This window comes from Equus przewalskii, chromosome 9, assembly GCF_037783145.1.
Source record: "Equus przewalskii isolate Varuska chromosome 9, EquPr2, whole genome shotgun sequence".
Classification (NCBI taxonomy): Eukaryota; Metazoa; Chordata; class Mammalia; order Perissodactyla; family Equidae; genus Equus; species Equus przewalskii.
In genome coordinates, this window is record NC_091839.1 from 76,152,450 (window position 1) to 76,174,114 (window position 21,665).

General features: G+C 40.1%; 2 protein-coding genes across 23 annotated transcripts in view; one reads left to right on the forward strand and one right to left on the reverse strand.

Annotated features, from left to right (window-relative positions):
• L3MBTL3 (L3MBTL histone methyl-lysine binding protein 3) overlaps positions 1-13,986 on the forward strand; it is a 112,433-nt gene extending 98,447 nt beyond the window's left edge. For all 19 annotated transcript variants that reach the window (XM_070557061.1, XM_070557050.1, XM_070557041.1 and 16 more), the window contains 3 exons: positions 7,370-7,539; positions 7,757-7,819; positions 13,091-13,986. In XM_070557061.1, coding sequence (XP_070413162.1) covers positions 7,370-7,539; positions 7,757-7,819; positions 13,091-13,234 — 377 coding nt within the window. In that variant the 3' untranslated portion in view covers positions 13,235-13,986. The remainder of the gene's footprint in view (positions 1-7,369; positions 7,540-7,756; positions 7,820-13,090) is intronic.
• Positions 13,987-17,294: 3,308 nt separating this feature from the next.
• The window catches only part of SAMD3 (sterile alpha motif domain containing 3), a 48,143-nt gene continuing 43,772 nt past the window's right edge, over positions 17,295-21,665 (reverse strand). For all 4 annotated transcript variants that reach the window (XM_070557063.1, XM_008518090.2, XM_070557064.1 and 1 more), the window contains 3 exons: positions 18,533-18,704; positions 17,951-18,033; positions 17,295-17,724 (listed from right to left, as the gene is read on the reverse strand). In XM_070557063.1, coding sequence (XP_070413164.1) covers positions 17,440-17,724; positions 17,951-18,033; positions 18,533-18,704 — 540 coding nt within the window. In that variant the 3' untranslated portion in view covers positions 17,295-17,439. The remainder of the gene's footprint in view (positions 17,725-17,950; positions 18,034-18,532; positions 18,705-21,665) is intronic.

Genomic DNA, 21,665 nt, shown 5'->3' on the forward strand with positions numbered 1-21,665 from the left:
AATGGGAACTCACGCTGTGGCTTGTCGATGTAACGTTATTCAGTCTTGGAAATAGGAAACCGAGTGGGATCCGAGTCTGAAAGTGGCAGGAAGCATGATGGGTACTTCTCCTTTTCTCTGGGACTTGCCTGCTTGGTCAGCCTCCCCTGCAGTGGTTCTCTGGGCCCTAATGGGAATGGTCCTATAGGAAGCAGGTTCTCACGCTCTGTGGCGGTGAGGACGGCTCTTTCCACTAGGAGACTTCGTGTTTAGTTTAGACGGTGTTCTCGATACTGAAGATTTCTTGTCTTGATTCTGCGTGAGACATTGGAGGGTATTTCTTTCAGGATCACCTTTATGAGAATCTCTTCTTATGAGGGTTCATCTTTCTCTTCACTTTTTTCTACCTAAGCTAAATCAAGTACTTTAATACCTGTACTCTCAACCAGGATTGAGAGACATGGTGGGCAAATGCCTATTAGCAGATTTCTACTTTGGGTGGCTACCTTATCACCTGTTAAACTTCAAGAGTCTGCAAGGATGTGCTGTACTGACATAGCCTTCCACAGGTTCTGATACATTGTGCGTGCTGAATAAATAACTGCTGGATGAACAGTTTCCATCCAGGAAATAGGAATCGTAAATAGTAGAGACAGGCCTTTGTTATCCATTCTCCAGGTATCAACATAAGAGAAATTTCCTCATTTAATAATTGTCCAGAGAGATGAAATAGCAGTAAAACCATACAAAGATCCACAAAGTTATTTCTGTTACCACTGCTCCCAGCTAACACTTTCTCGCTTCTGAATTAGGGAAGCCCAGCAATTGATGATGTTTTAATATTGTATTTCCAAAAATGTGTTAAATTGCTTCCAAGTCACCAAGGTAAAGCTGTTATTATTTTTGAGTAACAAATTATTTAATATCAGCTTCTGGTTTATGTAACTTTTATTATCAAAATAATGCGTATTTATTATAGAATACTTAGCAAATATAGGGAATTAAAAGAAGAAAATGAAAATTACCTGTAATTTTATTTTCTAAGATGCCATTTTCTGAATTGTTTTATCTATTTTTTTGGACTTTTTATGTCTGCAATATTACACGAACTATTTTGTACCCTGCGGTTTTTTAACTACGTAATGTTAGAACCATTTTTACGTAGGTAATTATCCTAAGTATATTAAATATTACCCCTGTGGATGAATGTAGCATCATTGAATCTTAATTGGGTATCTAGGCTAGTAGTTTCCTATCACTCACTAGTATAAACACTATTGCAATAAACCATACTAGTGGCTAAGGTTAGGTTTGTATGTGTGGCATAAAATACATATAAGTGGGGCCAGCCCAGTGGCATAGTAGTTAAATTCATGTACTCTGCTTCAGCAGCTCGATGTTTGCCGCCTCAGATCCCGGGCACAGACCTACGTATGCACTGCTTATCAAGCCGTGCTGTGGCAGGCCTCCCAAATATAAAATAGAGGAAGATGGACATGGATGTTAGCTCAGGGCCAATCTTCATCAGTAGAAAGAAAAGGAGGATTGGAGACAGATATTAGCTCAGGGCTAATCTTCCTTTAAAAAAAAATATATATATATATATATATATATGGTTTTTAATGTAAGGTAAAGCAGTTTATTTCTCTCTTACATAGGGGATGTTCATAGGTAGGTGCTCAAGGATTTAATGGTACTCAACAGTATCAGGAAATCAGGTTCTGTCTGTCTCGTTGCTCTGCCTTGTAGTGTCTATTCCCAAGGCCATATCTTGGTCAGAGGTGGTCCTGGAGGGCTAGCCATCAATTAGTATTCTACGCAGTAGGAAGGAGGATCAAGGTGAGGGAGTGGTGGTGGGCATCTTAAAGTGCTCTCTCTCTTCAGGGGCACTTCTGAGATGTTGCAAATACTGCTTCTGCTTTATCCCATTAGTCATGAGGCCACATCTAGCCACAAGAGAGGCTGGGACGTGTAGTCTTCCTTCTGGCTGCAGCTTTGGACATAGCAGAGAACTTGCACGGTGACTTTCTTATCGGTGATTGTTAGCGTGCATGCTTCATTAGTTCCCTAAGATGAGCTTCCAGACTTGGAATTGCTGAGTCAAAGCATAATATCTCACAGGAAGCCTGTCTTAGGTGAGAGAAAAGACTTTTGCCCACAGCTCCTCCAGACTTGGAGTGTTTTATAGTTTCTTTAGCAGGATGATGATAAGAATGGGAAACATTCTTCTATCACACAGAAAGATGTGACCTGACCAATCCAGGTGGTTCTGTAGACCTTGGTGGTGGTATGCAGGTACAGGCTCTGTACAAGGAGTGAACGCTTGAAATTTGACTGGAAAAGAGATCCTAACAGTACAGTCCCCATTCATTGCCATTTCTCATGGGTTGTAGGGCCGGGGCCTTGGTGATGCTATATTCGGAGTTTGGGAACTGCTTTTCAGCTGGCCCGGGTCTGACTTCTGGGTAGACTTCATTCTTCAAAGTTGATATAAAAAATTTTCTCCTTTCATCTTTTTTCTAATAAAACATTCTGATCCTTATGCCTCCTCTCCATGATCAGAGGGTCTTCAGTGTCCATCTCTATCTGTCTCTCTCATAGATAAGTTCGTGCTTCACTAAAAAAAATTTTTAAGAAAAAATAGTGATTATTTGATTGACTATTAATCTGAGCAGATTGATTTGTTCATAAAGATAATGTTATTTTCCTTTCCACTATGTTCTTTCTCATTTTAATGTACTGTAAGTGTCCTCTTCATTTTTGTCTTGCCAGTCTTGAAGATGACACCTTCAGTTCTACAAATAAAACTTATCACTTGTTGGAGCAAGAATCAGAAAGAATTAACATTCCTCATATGTACTAATTTTAGTTATTCTCAATCAGCCTAAAATATTTTTAACCCACCTTTGCCTAAGCATTTCCATCCTATTTCTATTCTGAGTAATCTAAACAAAAACATTTTTTGAAGAGAGAAAATACCACAGAGATATTGCTTTTTATTGGAGCAGGAACTTATGGTCATATATCCCTAAAGCCACTTCAAAGAATTTCAGTATCTCGCTTACTTTTGTCAGGAATGCTTCTTCCTCCCTCTGCCTCCTTCCTTCCCTTCCTCAGGTTGTACCAGAAATACATACCCCTGATATTCATAAAGCATTAAAAGTCATTTAGTTTCTAGACAAATTGCAAAGTTTCTAAGTGATGGTGCTTTGCAGAGATTGCTGAGAACCAGCCCTGGAAATCACCCTGTCAGTTCTGTGTCCAGTGCTAGAGAATTAAGTCCAACTAAAGAACCGTGGGTTCAGCACAAAACCTGAATCCAAGTGGAGCAGATGAGAAGACAGTTTGACCATATGCCTTTGATAAATTCTCACTTCAGGAAACTTCCAGAAATATAGAAAACTCCTTTAAAAGTATTATTTTTACGCGGGTAAATAGTTTGAGGGGAGGGGGGCAAGAAATGTGACCCTCATAAATGATGGTGGCAGAAATGTCTTTCAGGACAAAAGGCTTTGTCTTCTGAAGCACATTGTGCACATTCAGACCTACTCTTCCTCACTCTTGGCTCCTAGAGCCGAAGTCTATTTGCATTTATTTTAGTCTATGTCATACAGTGAAATAAAAACCTGGTGTCACATTTCTGTACAATTCAAGGAATCAAATACACACTCACTCAAATGAAGTTGCTTTCTTCATCCTCTTGGATTGGGATCATGCCTAACACATTGTTATGTTTCCGAAGCAATGGCATGTTCTATGGCTGGTAAGCACTACATTCGCCCCGTTTCTAGAAAATACTGCTGGCTTCAGGGCATGAGTCAGCAGGAAGGAATCAGCAAGAGGAAGGAGGGTCGTAAAGTGAAGGATGTACAGTCGGTGTTAGGATTGGAGTGGTGGATGTGTCTAGTCTATATACAGTATCAGCTTCAAAGACATGCAGAAGCTACCAGAAATACAGGTGCTGTAGGGTTTTTAGTCATTTCTTTAGAATGGCTCAGTTATTTTTCTAAGAAATAATGATGTAGGAGCATTAGAAATGGACTGTGAATAATATAATTTTAGCAGGAAATAGAGTGAAAATAGAATAGAGCTCCGATGAAAGTGAAGAGTACCAAGTGTCAAGAGAATATAAACAGTGATAGAAGGAAGTGTATGGCTTTGGGAAAGACTGATGCTTATTATGTGGCAGGTAGTCAGAATACAAGTTACAAAGTATAAAGTAAGCTCTCTTGTTTTATTCGTGCGGAACTAAAAATATTACCATTTCATATAAGCCTGCCTCATGAAAGATTTACAAATATTGTATTTCAAATAGTTGCTAAACTGTTAGGAATATATCTGAGATTAAGGGATGTTTTTAAGTTACCTCATATTTATGCTTAACAAAAACATCTTGAACTCTGGGCAATTTAAAAAGAAGAAAAACAAACTGGTATGGGTTTATATGTTTGGCATATAAATATTCAGTAAAACAGGATGAGAATCTAAAACCTTAAAACCAATTATGTGAAATTCATTGAATGAAATGTGGAAAGAGGAGTTATGATGGGTTTTTAAAAAATACTTAAAGTGTTGAAATGTTTCATGTGAAGCAGATACATTTTTCTGTATGAGCTCACTCAGATAGAACCAGGACCAATGAGTGACTCTTAGCTCCAGTGAGGCATATATAGTTTTTTATTTAGCACAGTGGCTTTCTAACATTCAGAGCAATTCAAAATTTAGATTAGGCTGGTTTAAGAGAAAAAATTAAAGAACCACAACAGAACAGTAGGAATTAAATTTTTAAGAAACTGTACCACTTATAATAGCGATAGAAAACATCAGATACATAGGAATACATTTAACAAAAGATGTGCAGACCTCCACATGAAAATGACAAAGCATTGAAGAGAGATATTAAAGAAGACCCAAAGGAGTAGAGGCATATACCTTGTTCTTGGATTGAAAGATTCGATATTGTGACGATGTTGTTTCTCACCAAATTGATCTATATTCAGTGGTAATCTCAATTTAAATCCTAGCATTTTATTTTTTTACAAGCTGATCCTAAAACTTATATGGAAATGCAAAGGGATAAAGAGAGTTAAGGCAGTCTTGTAGAAGACCAAGATCACAGATATCAGTACCCTTATGCAGTGATGGTAATTGCAATCTGTGGATTGGTGTGTAGAGACTAGTAGAAGAGCATAGAGAATCTGGAAACACACACATATATATATTTATGTTTAAGCTGGCATTGCAGTACAGTGGGGAAAGGATGGTGTTTTCATTAAGTCGTGGTTGGGCAGTTCGACATCCATGTGAAAAAAACCATGAATACTGATCTTTACATCATTCAAATGGATCATAGATCTAAATGTGAACAAAAAAACAAGAGGTGTTTAGAGGAAAACAGAAGAGACTATTTTCAGGACCTTGGGGTAAGCAAAGATTTCTTCAATAGACATTCAAAGCATTAACCATAAAAGAAAAAATTAATAAATTGAGCTTTATTGCTATTAAGAACTTTTGTTTATCAAACGACCCTATTAAGAGAGTAAAAAAGCAGACACAGAGTGGGAGGAGATATTGGTGATATATATTTCCAAGAAAGGATTCCTACCCAGAGTATATGTAGATATCTTCTACAAATCAGTAAGAAAAAGGCAAGACGACCCAATGGAAAAATGGGCATAAAACATAAATAAGTACTCACAAAAGAGAGGTTCTCCATATGGCCCATAAATAGGAAGAGATTGTCAACTTCATTAGTCATCAGACAAATGCAGTTTTAACCACAATGTAATTAAACCACCACACACCCACCAAAATGGTTAAGATGAGAAAGATAGACAGTACCACATGTGGGTGACGTCATGGGGCATTTGGAACACTCTTACACTGTCAGTGAGTATGTACTGTCCAACTATTTTGGAAAACTGGCAGAATTTGCTGAAGCTTAATGAACACAAACACTATAACCACCAAGTTCCACATTTCGGTATGTGTACAACAGAAATGCATACATGTGTGCGAGAAAAGGTAAATACATGAGTGTTCCCAGCAGCGCTGTTGGTAATAGCCAAAAAAGAAAACCAGCTCAAAATCCATCAGCTCTAAATTAATTGTGAAATATTCATAGCAGTGAGAAATCGTACAGCAAAGAGCAGGTGAGCTACAGCCACAAACAGCAATGTGGCTGAATCTCACAGACATGCTGTTGAGAGAAAGCAGCCAGATACCAAAGTGTTATCTAACTGCCATGCAGAGGGAGGGTGAAAGAGTCAGTGGTGTTAGAAGTCAGGGATGTGGTTGCCCTCGCTGCGTGGGGTGTTAATTGGAAGGGGTTGTTCTAGGTGTGCTGTCATGATTCTTCATCTGGGTGGTGGTGATGTGGGTCTGTTCACTTTGTGAAAATGCTTTGAGCTGTACACTTAGGATTTGTGTAGCTTGCTGTAAATCCTCAAGGCAAAAAGTTTAAAATATTCATAGAGATACCAAAAACTAAACTAGGTAACCACTTGGCAAAGATTTGTGGTGGAATGAAAGCATCGGTGTAGCTGAGCTGGTGTCTAGGTGGCAGAGTAAATGTCGGGAGGTGGCTTTCTTCTCATGGGCTTTGAGTAAGTTGTTTCCAGAAAAGATTTCTGTTCTAAAAGGTCTTCAGGAGATAATTATTGACAAACTCTAAGTTGAGTGTCCCAAGGACAAAACATCATTTGCTTAGAAAATGGCTGTTATAGGAGAGCAGCAGTAAACTAGGTTTGGATTCAGAAGATTCAGCAGATAAATAGAATATTCTGTAGTTTCAGTTTTGTCCTTCACAAAAGAAGAATGACAAAAGCATTTGCCTTTCTGCTTTTTTATTTTTATTGCAATAATTTCATATCCTCTGTCAAAAAAATTGTTAGCTATTTAAAAAGTCAATATGATTAGTAAATAGAAGTGGAAAGCACAGAGCTGAGATAAAAGGAGAGGAGAAGTATGGTAGCTACAGGTCAACTCAGTGGCTGGACTTGAGCACACGGCTTGGCTGTCACCTTTACAATATCCAAAGCTGAAAGGGGAACAAATATAATTTCCTCAGGTGAGAGTTATTTTTCTCGTCCCCAAAGCTCTGAGGCAGGTTTCCCACCTGAAGCCTTAAAGAGGCAACATTGACTGACATAATGACGCATGTCTTCAATGACGGGTGAGGTGGCAAACATGTAAGTTGAATTTATGGGTTGTTTCTTATGGTGACTTTCAGTAAAGACAAAGGAGAGTGTAATTATTCCATGAATGTGTGTGGAAGGGAATCTGTGCTTTAACTGGCCCCCTGCAACTCGTGTGGGGTAGACACATGGCATTTGGGATGTTTTTTTACTGCTTTTCAGAGGGTGATTTCCCATCTGTTTCACTCCGCCAGGTGCCCGGGAAGAGCCCAGCGTGCAGCAGGCCCAGCGTCGGTCGGCTGTCTTTCTGTCCTTTAAGTCTCCAATTCCATGTCTGCCCTTGCGCTGGGAGCAGCAGAGCAAGCTTCTCCCAACGGTTGCCGGCATTCCTGCCAGTAAAGTTTCCAAATGGAGCACAGACGAGGTATATTTCGTTTTCTTTGTCTGTCAGGGACCAGATAAAGGAGCATGGGCTTAAGGAGGGGACATGATGAACGTGTGTGGGTTTAGTCTTTTTTTCTGAAAGAGAAGAAATTACTCTGAGACAAACAAGGAAAACGTATAGGGTAAGTATTTTAAAGCTGTGGCATTTAGATTCTGACTTCTTTTTTAAACTGGAATTTTGATACTATTTTTGACAGGTGTCAGAATTCATACAGAGCTTACCTGGGTGTGAAGAACATGGAAAGGTATTTAAAGATGAAGTAAGTGTTGCACTAAATTGCAGTGTGTTACTTAATGGGATCAAACCGTGAAACACAGTGAAGGGTGAAATGTTCTGAATTGGAAGAGGGCGGAAGAGATGGGTTATGTTGAAATTGACTAATTGATGCAGTTATCTAACAAGCAGCATTAATCAGTTGTATGAAAATGTCTTTGTATAAGAGCGGATGCAAAGGATGTGTTTGTACCATTTTGATGCCCCACAGCAGTAGCGCTAGACTCATTAAAAAAAACCCCACAAAACTTAATAGCATGCATTTATATAGTTTATAGCACAGGAAGAAACCAAAGTAACAAATAAGCAACATTTTATTTTTAATAAAGTGAAATTATTTTATTTTCAAAGACCATTTTAACACCACCATGATTAAGTCCATTTGACTCTTATAATAAATAATATTACCATTATTGTTAAGACAGACCCTTAGATCTTATGTATTTCTCAGTAAGGTTTCCAACAACTGATACTCATTGAAGTCTACTGGAAGATTCCTTTATTAGTTGTTTTCAACTACCTGTCCAAAACTTCAATGTAAGGGATGATATTATAATGCAACCATCCCTTTCATTGAAGTTTTGGACAGGTAGTTGAAAATGCCTGTATCATCTGCATTGACCATTAGAACAAAGGAATTCAGTTTCTCCCTACACTAGAAGTAATGTTATTTGAGTACAGAAGGAGACTCTTTTCACTAAAGACCTTTAAAAATAAGCCACTTGCCTGTCAGCTCCTCCAAGCAGAACGGTCAATTATTACTCTGATCTTGGCTACGAGAAGGTAGAAAGGAGACTAAGTAATCTCATAAGGCTTTCTCCAGCGTCTGCTGTCTACTGTTAGAAGCCTATACGCCTTGCTTGCTCCTATATTTAGTCCCAGCTGATGAGAACAGTACACTTTCATTTAAGAGCATCTTGGTCGTGTGGGGACAGCTAGGACTCCAGCCACTTGTCGCCAGTGTCCTTATACTGTTAGGTTTCATTAATGCTTTAGATGGATACTGTCTGATTTTCAACATCCTTTCTCTGATTTCTGCTCTTCTTTCAGAAATGTTTTGTCTTCTTTCTAGTTGATCTTTAATCGAAAGTTATTTCGACTTTGAGTTTCTTTCCTTAGCTCCTGACTCCTAAGTGTCTTTGTGGACCGCTCTCTGTTAGTTTTCCATCTCTGAACAGCCTTAGATGCCTGCAGGGAGCTCTTGCTGTTTCTTTGAAAGAGTCATGCAGTCATTACCTTTGAAAATGGTAAAACATTTAAAAAATAAGTCTATAGTATGTCTATTTTGTAAATCATGTTTTTGGTTCCATTGCTGTCTAGACAATCCATATAGATTTACTCTGTATATTTAGTTTAAATAAGATTCAAACTCAAATGACGTGTTGTTTCTTTGAATAATTTTTTCCTCATGGCGTATTATCTTTGGGGCGCTCCTCAGGCACCAAATATCCTCAGAGCTAGATCCTTCTTTTGAAGAGTGAGACAGTGAATATTCCCCTCCACATGTATCATTCATATATTCATTCATCCCATTATTCATTCACCCTGAGAACTTGTGTTAAATTCCTACCATGTGTATGTTACTCTGTGTAAGGCTCTGGTGAGAGGGTTGATTCAGAGAGAGTAGGACACAGTCCTTGCTCTCAAATGTCTCACAAGGTCAGCAGGTTTGGGTTTTGAGTCTTAGATGTAACCATACAACAAATCTAAAGTCTTATTAAGTCGTCTCTAAAAGGGAAAGTACAGGTATTAGGATGGACTGTTATTTGAAACCATCCTTGACTTCTCTTTCTCTTACGTACCCCACATCTAATGTTGAAAATCCTCCTGGGTGTGTTTTAAAGACATACGGGGATTCCAACTATCTTTACCTCCACCACTACGTCTCTGGTCTGAGCCACCATCATCTCCCACCTGGATTAGGGCACTAACCTGCTACCCAGTCTCCCTGCTTCTCTTTTTGATCCTCTACGATGTGTTCCCAGCGTAGCCAGGGTGGTCCTGCTAAAACCTAAGTCAAATCATGTCACTCCTCCCTTCAGAGCCTTCCAGTAGTTAAATCAGAGTAAAAGCCAAAGTCCTCACAAGGGCCTAGAGTCTGACAACCCATTCCCCCTCTCACCTCCTGACCTGCGCATCACTTACACTGTTGCACACACTGGCCTCCTTGCTGTTCCTCGGGTCGTCCGGGCTTTCTCTGGCTCTTCCTTCTGCCTGCAGCGCTTTTCCTCCAGATGTTTACCTGGCTCACTCCCTCCGCTCAGAGGCCGCTTCTCAGTCATCCTACCCAACTGTCCTGTGTGAAATTGCCACCTGCCACCACACAGCTGTCCCTGCCCTACTGCCCACTCATCTCCCTAACCAGCTGGTTTCTCATAACACCCATCACCTTTTGGAATTAGTGACTGTTAACTAACTACCGATTAATTTGCTTATTTATTGTTTTGTTGCGTATAGTCCGTCTCCTCTACTAGAATGGAAACTCCACAAGGAGTTTTTGTTTACTTACTTGCTTGTTTTTATCTGTTTTATTCTCTGCTATATGCCCAAGCCCAAGAGGAGTGTCAGGCATATAATAGATGTTTAATAAATCTTTGTTGAGTGAATAAACTCACACCTTTACACTCTGAGAAGGACATTTATAGAGCATGTCACCATGGTTTGCATAGTTGAAACATTGGGAAAGAACCATGAGTGCTTAGCGGAAAGAGCGATGAAATGGAAGACGAGAGCCCTGGGTTCCAAACCCTCCCCCAGGGTTTTGGGCCTTTCACAAGATGTTTAGTCTCTGGAGTTAGACCAGTGTGTGCAGTGCTAAAGCAAACTAATGAAAAATAAACCCGGTAATACACGACAGTGATCATAGTTCTTAGAAAGTACTTTTTTTTTTTTCTGTTGCCAATCTTCCTCTCTTTTTTTTCCTTTTTTCCTCCTCAAAGCCCCGGTACATAGTTGTATATTCCAGGTGTAGGTCCTTCTAGTTCTTCTATGTGAGCCACCACCACAGCATGGCTCCTCACAGATGAGTGGTGTGGTTCTGTGTCTGAAAACCAAACCCCTGGCTGCCGTACTGGAGCACGCTGAACTTTAACCACTAAGGCTGGCTCGAGAGTACTTTCTTAAGTTAAGTTTACTTCCTTCCAATTGAGGCTTGTCCTATGGCCACACATCTGAGCAGCCTGTATGTAATGCACTGTTGGGCACTAACCTCAAGATGATTTTGTTCTTTCCAGTGTAACCTTAAAAATAATAATCAACCAAGCTTACCCTCCTCATCCCACTCCTGACTTTCAGATCCCAGCCTCACGGTTCTCTGAACGTTCCTTTTCATCAGTCATCAGCCATGTTAAACTCTTCCGTAGTCTCAGGAGGAGACTCCGTCGGGCCTGGGTTATGATAAACCATACAGTCTTTGTAGTTAACTCCTTGGGAACCAGTGTGTGAGCTGGTATTTTCATTAATGATTCAGCAGACTTCTGTCAGACCATTTGTTCTGCTGAGGTCTGCCTCGGTTGAGTGGAGTGTTCATAGATGTGCCTCTCTGCTTGGCCTTGCTTTCGCAGAGGGCTGTCCTAGCACAAGCAAATGAGACCAGACCAAATGCTTCCCCAAAACAGTAGAATGTTTCTCATACCTGCCATGTCACTCCTCACACTTGGAAATTACCATGGGCATGTCTTTCCTCCTCACTTAAGACAACAGGATATTTCCTTGCTGAAAACTTTTAGCAAACTTTTTCCATGTAATTGTTAACTAAAGTTGGATAAGATGACTCTAGTTCTTACTGATTAAGTAAATAGGCATTTTATGTCTACAGGTTTTTATTTTTAGAGGAGAGAGGAAAATCTTAAGAAATAGCTAATTATATCAGCCTTTGTTTAGTGAACTGTTTATAGAATTTAGAGTAGAATTAGTTTCTGAGGGCTGCTGTGACAAAGTACCATAAACCAGTAGCTTCAACAGCAGAAATCCATTGTCACCCAATTCTGGAGGCCAGAAGTCTGAGGAAGGAGAGAAGTCAAGGTGTTGACAGGGTGGGTTGCTTCCTTCCTAGGACCTGGTCCAGGCCTCTCTCGTTGGCTAATAGCTGGTGTTCTTTCCTTGTCCTCACATCGTCTCCCCTCTATATGTGCCTGTCTCTGGATCCAAATTTCCCCTTTTAATAAGGACACTAGTCATCTTGGATTAGGGGCCCAGCCTACTCTACTGTGACCTTGGCTTAACTAATTACATCTGCAGTGACCCTGTTTCTGAATCAGGTCACACTCTGAGGTTATTGGAGGTTAGACTTCCACATAGGAACTTGAGAGGGACACAGTGCAACCCAGACCTGTACATTGCCGTCAAGGATTCCCGTGGACTCTGAGGCAGAGAACAAATGTGTGTTTTATTTTTTGTGCAAAATGGGAAAACTGAAAGAGAAGTGAATTAAGTGAATTAATTTTTTTAAGATAGTGGAACTCCTCAAGAGCTGAAAATCATACAAAAAGGCTCTGCTCCTTTGCTCTGCCCAAAAACCAGATGTCATCCTCCTAGAGTTGTATCTTTGAACCTCAAAGTGCTCTATTCTGTAGAGGCACAGACTTTTAGTCTTAGAACAGATGCAGAGGGGAAAAGGCACTTCTCATAGTTACCCGAGTAGGAGGAGAACCAGCAGAGTCTACATCTCTTAACAGCAATCTCGCGTTCTTCCAATCACACTGTTGATTGCCCTTGTTAGTAACTGCTTTTCTTCTGTATGTGAAGAATAATTGTGGCCACTTTAGAAATGCGTGTTATCACTGATGTTTTTTTCTTCATGGCAGAAGGCTAATTAAAAAAAAATTGTTAGCATGTAGCTGAAATGTTTGCCTGAATTCCTTTGTTTATATCCATAAACATTTGAGTACCTCTTCTCTCATTCTAAAACCTACCATGATAGGAACTGGATTTGAGGCACCTCAGATTTCTCCAAATTCTTCTCAACTCGGTGCCTGAAGCAGAGTAATCACAGGAAGGTTCGGCCACTTCCATTTTCCTGTGGGCTGATTTCTTGATTTTTCAGATGAATTTTACTTTGCTCCCAGTCCACATTTGGGTGTGTTGTTTTCGCTAAGAAGGGTCTGTTTATTAGCAAATGCTGTTGGCGCACAGGGATCTGCTGTCTGTGCGGTCTCAGTGTCGCTGTGTAGAAGACAGCTGATAATTTAACCCTGAGTATTTCCCACAGCACTGTGTCCAATTAATTCACAATCTTGGTCTTTTCCTCCCATTTCAGCAAATCGATGGAGAAGCATTTCTGCTTATGACCCAAACAGACATTGTTAAAATAATGAGCATTAAGCTGGGCCCTGCTCTCAAAATTTTCAATTCCATCCTGATGTTCAAAGCAGCAGAGAAGAACTCTCACAATGAACTTTGAAGATGGTGAATTTTGAATACCATCAGCTTTCTGCTTTAAAGCTCATGTTTTATTCAAAGCACAAGGACAGTTATAACTCCTAAGTGAGAAGTCTCCAAAACTGAAAAGAGCGATGCTATCAGATTATTTATATTCCCCAAGAGACAATGTATATGAATTCCTATGAAAGTGCTCGAGCTTTTAACCAGGTACTGTCGAACAACAGTCATCTTTTGGTTCTGTTCACTGAGCTAAATTTATCTTTGTAAATCTTTTTGAGGCTGGGGGTGGGGGGCAAGGGGACTTCATTAATTATTTATGGATAAAGGGAGGGCAGAGTAAGAACTTTTGGCATTTTGTAAACATTGTTGAATTCTCTTTCATGTACACTGTTTCTTTTTCACTACTTTCAGGAATCTTTTTATATAATCAGATTTCAACTTAAACCAAATTAGTCAAAACCTGGCTAAGTGTAGCCGGTGGGACTGTTATGTGTATTAATTCTGTGCCATATTTTGAATTGCAACATTATGCTAAGTATAACTTTGCAAGTCATGATATTGCCTAACTGCTTGTCATAATTTGTTGGGGCTGAATAGTTGTAAAAATTACTTTTCTTTAAATCAGTGTTTTTACTTTTGCACGTATTATGAAATGTTAAACAGATTACTTTTCACCAGCATCTTTACGATAATTACCAAAAACATGTATATAAATGATGGAATTGAAAAATAAAATATATAAACATAAATAAATTAGGTGATGTATTTGAATGGCATCAGTCTCGTACATTGAGGTGCCCTGTGTGTTTACAAGCGTCCAGTAGGATCAGGGGAATGTGCAGTTACATTTGGGGTGGGGAAGTGGCGTGTTTGTAAGGATCTTGAACTGTTTATGAGATTATCTTCAGCTTCTCTCTCATGGTCATCAAGGTAACTGGTGCTCTTCAGAAATGGATGAAGGGCTTGTTCTGTCAATAGAAACACTAATCTGCACAGAGCTGTGTCTCAGATCTTGCAGTGTCTTCCAAACCCAAGGATTTTCAACCCAAAGATTTTCTTCGGGGTTGACTGAAGAGGGAGTATAGAGATTTTACTGAAAGGGCAGGGTGTGAGGGACAACACCAGTCAACACAAAGCTTCTAAATGCTCGCAGATCAGGGAGGCGATTTCCCAAGGCAATTATTCAAAACCTCTGTTTTGGAAGCTTCCTCTATCAGAGCAGTTTGCCTCAGTGTATAAGCATACTGATGCCTTCTAAAGGAAAGCCCTTGATGACCTATAAGCTGGTAGCGGTGGTGTTTCTTTTGCAAGAATGCATTTCCAGTGCAAGAGGTAAATTGTTTTATCAGCCCTTGGATGTAATTTCTAATTCCAGGGTCGGACATTTCTTCAGGACTATTTTAAAAGTAGAAAGTAAGTTTGCAGCATGCTGTCTGAATTCTGGGGAAAGTTCCACCTCTCTCCTTAGTTGCTCTCATTTTTCCTGATGTAGGACTTGATGTCCCTCTGAAGTCCCCTGAGCAGGTCTTTACATTTGTCAGAATTACAGGTAAAACAGGGTGTGCGACATCTGCAGTGTCCCATTCATTTCTTTGCATGACTCTGCTTAAATAAGTTTTTCGTTGCTGGATTTTTTCCCTTTTTTTTATGTTTTGTTCAGAATTTGTACATTCAGGTTGCACTTGTTATATCTGACATGAATGAAATAAAATCTTAATTGCAGATATTTTTTATACATGTATGATTTTTAAGAAAGCTTGTCAAATAGGAGCAAAAAGAGACAGGAACAATATCAGACATATGGACACTAATAGCTGTTTAATGGATCTGTAGGATTCAGAATTGTTTGTCAAACTATGTCCCAGATGATGTAGAATGACACACAAAAAAATTCACAAATTATATTGTTTGGTCACACAGGATTCACGCCCATTGGGGATTTTTCCTTTCTGGTTTAAAGCATATATTATAACAAAAGGGACTTTGAAGTCTTACTGAAAACATCGCTCATTCTAAGCAGCTTGTTGTTATGTTAGAGGTGGGGTATTAAGCACCCTTAGGGTGGAACAGTCGACTGCAAGAAGTGAAAACCTTCTCACCATTCCATTCCGGGGATGTAGTGTAAGTTTTAGCAGGGGAATTAGGGAGCTATGATGACAGGGAGGTCCCTGAAATGAGAGAAGCAGGCTTGGGGTAAGACAAAGGGAGAGTTGGAAAATGTGGAGCCTGATTCCCATCTAAAGACCTTTTAAAAAACTACAAACACTACAACCCAAGTGAGACCTGTCTGCAGGTTGAAATGTGGCCCCAGGCTGCCATTTTGCAACTTCTAGATTTAGTGGACTCAGCCTCCAAAGAAAATAGGGTTATGTTAGTCAATCAATATTGAATATTACCAAGTGGCAGGGCCGTGCTGGACACTGGGGATGGATGCACCATGGAAAAAGACAATAAAGCTTCCGTGCATCTGCCCAGTGGTCAGCTCGGGTCTGTGTCATGTTTGCAGCCCAACTTCCCTGCAGTTCCCTGCAGCTCCACCCCTGTCCCTCTGGCCCAGCCTAAAGGCACACAGAGGCTTTCATTCAGCTTCAGCCATAGAGACTCTGGACCTCCTAAGGGAGGGAGTCATTGCGAACTTGGCAAATGCATTTGGGAGAAGAGGAATCAGACCGTGGAACACATGAAAGGAGGGGAGGGAGTAATTGGGGGAAGTAAAGGAAAGTCTGTAAGGAACTAAAGGCACATTCTCGTGAAAGGGAAGAATGACAGCTGTGGAATAGGGAATAGTTTATGCAAAAATGACGTGTACCGAATTGTTACTCACTCCGCCTGTCCATTCTCGTGGTTGGGGAGTAGTCATCGTGGAAGTGGGCAGGTGACCTTTCATTTTCTTTGATCTCATTGACCTAAGCATTTTAATGAACAGTCCTTATAGAGAAAAAGGTATTAGAATAAGTATTGTACAGTATTTCCAGAGATGTATGTTATGAAAATATTTCTGCAATAATTCATGTGAGCCCCCTTTCTTCATAAACTTTTTTAAAAACTTAATTTGATGAAGTAACCCAGGAAATGCTCATCACATTGTGATGCAAGTATTACCTACTGAAATCTCTTGAATCTCTAAACTGACCTGTTCTATCAAAACTGATGAGTAACATTGATATTGTGATGATGACAGCAAGGGGCACCTTAAAACTCTAGTGTTGTAGTTTTCCTTTTGAAATACTTGGAAAAGAGCGAGAGTACACTCAGTCTTGATAGACCTACAAAGTACTTGTGTAGCCAATGTTATGAACAGAAGGAGTGGAGTTACAACATGGGACCCTGGGCTGGGTGCGGAACCAGGACCAGGTCTCCTGAAGAGACGCTGGAGGGCAGGTCTAGGAAGGGGCCTAACCTGAGAACTAGAAGCTGGTACCCAAGGGGCCGTGGAGTGAGAAGTCAGGTCCGTACTGCAGATCCAAACATGCCCACGGAGCAGCCAGGGCAGACGTGAACACCCAAGGTCAAGGCCAGAGAAACCCAGCAACCATGTGAGGAGACAAGAACCAGGTGCACCGCTGTACCTCAAGGGAGGGAAGCAGTGGAAGATGACACAGGCCACAGGTGATCAGAGGATGGTCCGGCAGTAAGGAGACCTCAGGAATGAAGCAGCCCTTGTTCTCGACAATGTGATTGAAGGAAACCAACCAGAACACTCAGAGCCAGGCAGGCGAGCTAGGGGAAAAAGAACTGGGGAGTATGTGCATCTTCTTAAAGTGTTCAAGTTCAAAATGTTTTCAAGCAATATTCAGACCAAAGAGGGAGCCCACGGGCCACACAGGTGCAGCTCCTGGGTGTTAAGTCTTTCAAAGGTGGGCACATTGAGTTAAGTGCAAAGTCATATCCTAATCCAAAGGATTTGGACAAATCTGAAGCGTAGTGTCTTTTAAAAACTAATGCACCCTTGAAAGTGTAACTTGCACCATGGAATTTCTTAGAACTCAAAAATAAACAGTTCTTTAAGTAGTAGTTTATTACAGAATTTCACAAAGAACTTAAGTGTAAAGTGAACTTAAGTGAATCTAAGTGTAAAGAGAGGAGGCATTGAAATTCACTCACACCTTTGAGACTAGATGATTTTCTAATCCCCACCCATTACCTCAACCCTGAATCAGAACAACTTTGTATAAAGTTCAGCTGTCCCAGAGATCAATTCAGATATAACATTTGGCATGATCATTAAGTGACTGGGTATTGAAATCCTACTTCCTTTTCCTGTTCATTTACAGAAGGAAAATAGGGACTGTGCATATCAAAAATCAGTGTCTCTAGGAAGTTGAGGGTTTGGGACAGTCTTCTTGGACACTCAATCCCAAATACACGAAAGGCGGCTATGAGAGCAGCCAAGGCCGTAACACAGTCATCCATCCTCACGAGTCTCTCTTTTTCTAAATACAAAGAAAATTCACAGACATCGATGTTGAAAGGGTTCTTAACTTCTAACACAGGCGTGGACACTTGCACCTGAAAAAAAGATATTTAACAGAGTCACCACTTTGTGATGTGTAAAATAGCTAAATAATAAAAGGTGCCTCAGTTTAGCCATGATACTATAATAAATGAGCTGTTGCATTGTTTAGCATATTTGTAAATATGACAAAACATTTCAAAATAGACCACCGTCCTGCTTTCAAATAAATTATGTGAGGGTGTGAAATGTCAAACCAATGATCATTGATACACTACATACCTTCTCATTCACAATGACAAAAAGGCTGGGGTCATCCCCAAAAACATCTGGTAGGAGTAAACATGTGGCCGTCATCTTCATATCTGTCAAAGCAAACACGCTCACAGTCCAGGTAAAAATAAGCTTTTCCCACTTATTGTAAGCAAAGCCAGTATTAAAACTTCTGGATTTTTTTTTTAAATCGTTACCTTCTACAGAGATGCTACCCCTCTTAGATCAGTGCTTTGCAACCATTTTCAACCAACATCCCCTTCTAATAAACATTCAAGATCTCATGTTCTGCCCTCCAGATCACAGCCTCCAGAAGACGGTGACATCCATCAGCCAGGATGATTTTACCATGCTTTACCTTGTACCTCATATTATGAAATTAACAGATTACTCGTTCCCTAAATATAATTTTACAATTTTGAGTGCATTTTTTAAATCTATATCTCAACTCCTCCTATTTGAGAAATGCTTGTTTCTTTTGCTCACGTTGTTTCACTAAATTTTACTTATTACCAAAACAGAACTTTCCTGATTATCCTGAATTATACAGATAACTGAGACCAGATCACCCCACCCCTCTGGGTTACTCACGTTTCAACATGTCTTCATCTGTGTGCTGTTTCATTTTTTCTTGCAATGCGATGTAGATTGGATTGTCCACCACTGAAAAAGAGGTCAGTATATTTTCTGAATAGGACTCCAAAATGTGCCTTGTTTTCTTATAGATATCTGTCCTTGTAAGAAGTTGGAATTCTCTGAACATCTGAAAAAAGGAGAAAAACAATTCAGATCACAAGAAAAGCTAATGCATAGAATGTAAGGAAGCAAATAACTGTTTAGGATTATACTAAGCTTTGAATGCTAGTTTAAAATATATACTAGACGTTTGAGTAGCTTTAGAGGAGAAGTAAAGACAGAGGAGAAGAGAAGAACGGAAGCCAAAAGCGAACAGGAAGAGATAAAGAATGGACATGGCAAACTTCTAAGCCCATAGAATTAAAACTCTGGCTGCAGATTCAACTAAATGAGGGTTCCAAAGTATAAATGTGCATTTTGGCTATTTGGGTTACCCAGCTAAGATTCTAGGATCTTACATTTCTTTGGGTAAACTCCAGTGTTACAGTTTTTTTGCCTCTGGTGTCCAACCAGAGGCAAAAAAGAAAACTGTTAGGTTTTAGGAGGCAAACCTTGAAAAATAACTAATGATAATATCCTAAAGGGAGAGTAGAGAGCTTTACAGATTCTGTAAGGTCAGACAAAAATAAGAGTCAAAAACAGTATACGGGTAGGAGATTTGACTTCAAGGTCAAAGCACTTCCTGCCACTGCCTAAGTTCTTCCCCTCAAAGAATTCCACCCCCGCTGTCCTGCCCCCCACTTTTTTGGACAGAGTGACCTTCTAAGACTATTCATCACTCACACTGGTAAGAATTAATGTAGTCATTGCTTTCCCTAAAACTCTGGAAAGAACTGTTAGATACTACCCTCTGGGTCTCATGGTTCCTTGGATATTTTGGTAGATCATAAATTGCCCAAATATTAGGTCCAAAAGTTATCAGAAAACTGGAATGCACATTCTCATGAAGGTATAGCGGCTCTGTTAGCAGGAAGCCCTCAGTGGACCACTAATCTAGATTAATACCCTAAAAGGGGCTTCTTCAGAAGGGAGTTGTGAAGTAAAGCAAGAAGAAGATGAATATTCCTCCGCTTCCCTGGGCACATAGGCTAGAAATGTTTTTTAACCTTTTATTTTGAAATAATTTCAAGTTTACATTAAAGTTGCAGAAATAGTAGTGATCACGAATGCTCTTCGTGCAACTTCCCCTATGCTAATAATTGTGATCCATTTGAAAGAAAGTAAACATGATGCCCCCTTCCCCTTAACTCGTCATTGCGTGTTTCCTAAGTACAGGGACACGCTCCTACATAACCACAGCATAACTGATGAAATCAGGAAAATCTACTCCACCGACCCGATTCAAGCTCGCCCGTTGTTCCTGTCATGCTCTTTGTAAGTCCAGGATCTAATGCAGGAACACATGTGAGATTTAGGTCTCATGCCTCTGGTCTCCTTCTGTCTGAAACATCTTTGTGGTTCTACCTTATATTCCTTGACATTTTTGAAAAGTAGAGGCCAATCCCTTTGTGGAATATCCCTCATTCTAGGTTTGTAAGATGTTTCTTCATGATTTATGCATTTTTAGCAAGAATGCTAGCCCCTCTCACTACATCAGGAAGATGGTAATTGACCCCATTATTAAAGATACTATTATCACTTGGTTAAGGTGGAATTTTCAGGTTTCTTCACTGTAAAGTTAATATATAGGTTGTACTTATTAATAGTTGTAAATATTTTATGGAGAAAGACTTCGCGTTTATGTAAATATCTTGCTCCTCCTGTAACTTTCATCCATGAGATTTGGCATCCATTGATGATTCTTGCCTGAATCAAAGATTACTATGATAGTTGCCAAATAGTGATTTTCTAATTCCATCATTCTTTCTAAATTTATTAGTTGGCTTTCTACTGTAGGAGAGAGCTTACTCTTCTCCCACATTTATTAGTTTATTCATATCACTACAGACTAATAAATTCCTATCTTACTCAAATGGTTATAAATCTGTTGAGAGAAAGCTTTTTGAGAGGAGGAGCTTGATGAGTGTAGGTGGTGATGGAGGGTTCGTGTAAACTCCTGGGACCAGCTTCCACACGGGCTGCCTCTCTGTTGCCACACCTGTGTCCTCAGGCTCCCTAAGCTTGGAGTGTTTTCACAGTGGTATAGCAACAAGTGGTGGGGGTGTTTTGGAGCACGGGCAGCTGGCCTACTACAGGGATTGTTTGTTAACTGAGTATTTGTAAGTAAGGTCAAGCTTGCTTTCATTTTAGGAAGCACAACAAGGGTTTTATAAATTGTAAATTCTAGCTAGCTACACGAGGCTGAGTTAGGGAGGTACTTCCCAAAGAAATCTAAAATGTTTAACTCTCATGTTCAAAACAAGAAATAGACAACTTTATTCAGTAAGTACAGTCATTACAAAAGTCATACCCCAATCCATATTTTGGATATAAAGGGGAAAATACCCGAGGGAATGGGGAAAAAAGACAGAGACGTAGACAAAACATGAGAGATGGCAGACTTAGGTCTGAAATCTCCTCTCTGCACCTCACTCAGGCTGTGCTGGACCTCAGACTCACTATCATCTATGGTTCTTTGAAATGCCACTGAAAGGCCCATCGACTTTAATCACTAAACCTTTGTAGGCTGCACTCCAGTGAAGACCCTTAGGCTGCAACATCAGTGACAGAGCAGCCTTACCAACTGCTATGGACTGAAAGTTTGTGTCCCCCAAAAATTCATATGTTGAAACCTAATGCCCAATGTGATATTAGGAGGTGGCGCCTTCTCAAAGTGGTTAGGTCCTGACAGCAGAGTCCTCATGGATGGGATTAATGCCCCTATACAAAAGACCCAAGAGTGCCAGCTTGGCACCTTCAGCTATGGAAAGTTACAGCTAGAAAGTGCCATTCATGACCAAGGAAGTGGCCCCTCACCAGACACCGAATCTGCCAGTGCCTTGATCTTGGACTTCCCAGCTTCCAGAACTTCGAGAAATAAATTTCTGTTGTTTATGAGCCACCCAGTCTATGGCATTTTTGTTACAGCATCCCAAGCAGACCAAGACACCAGCCATCCACGAACTCATTCAGCATTCAAAAAAAATCA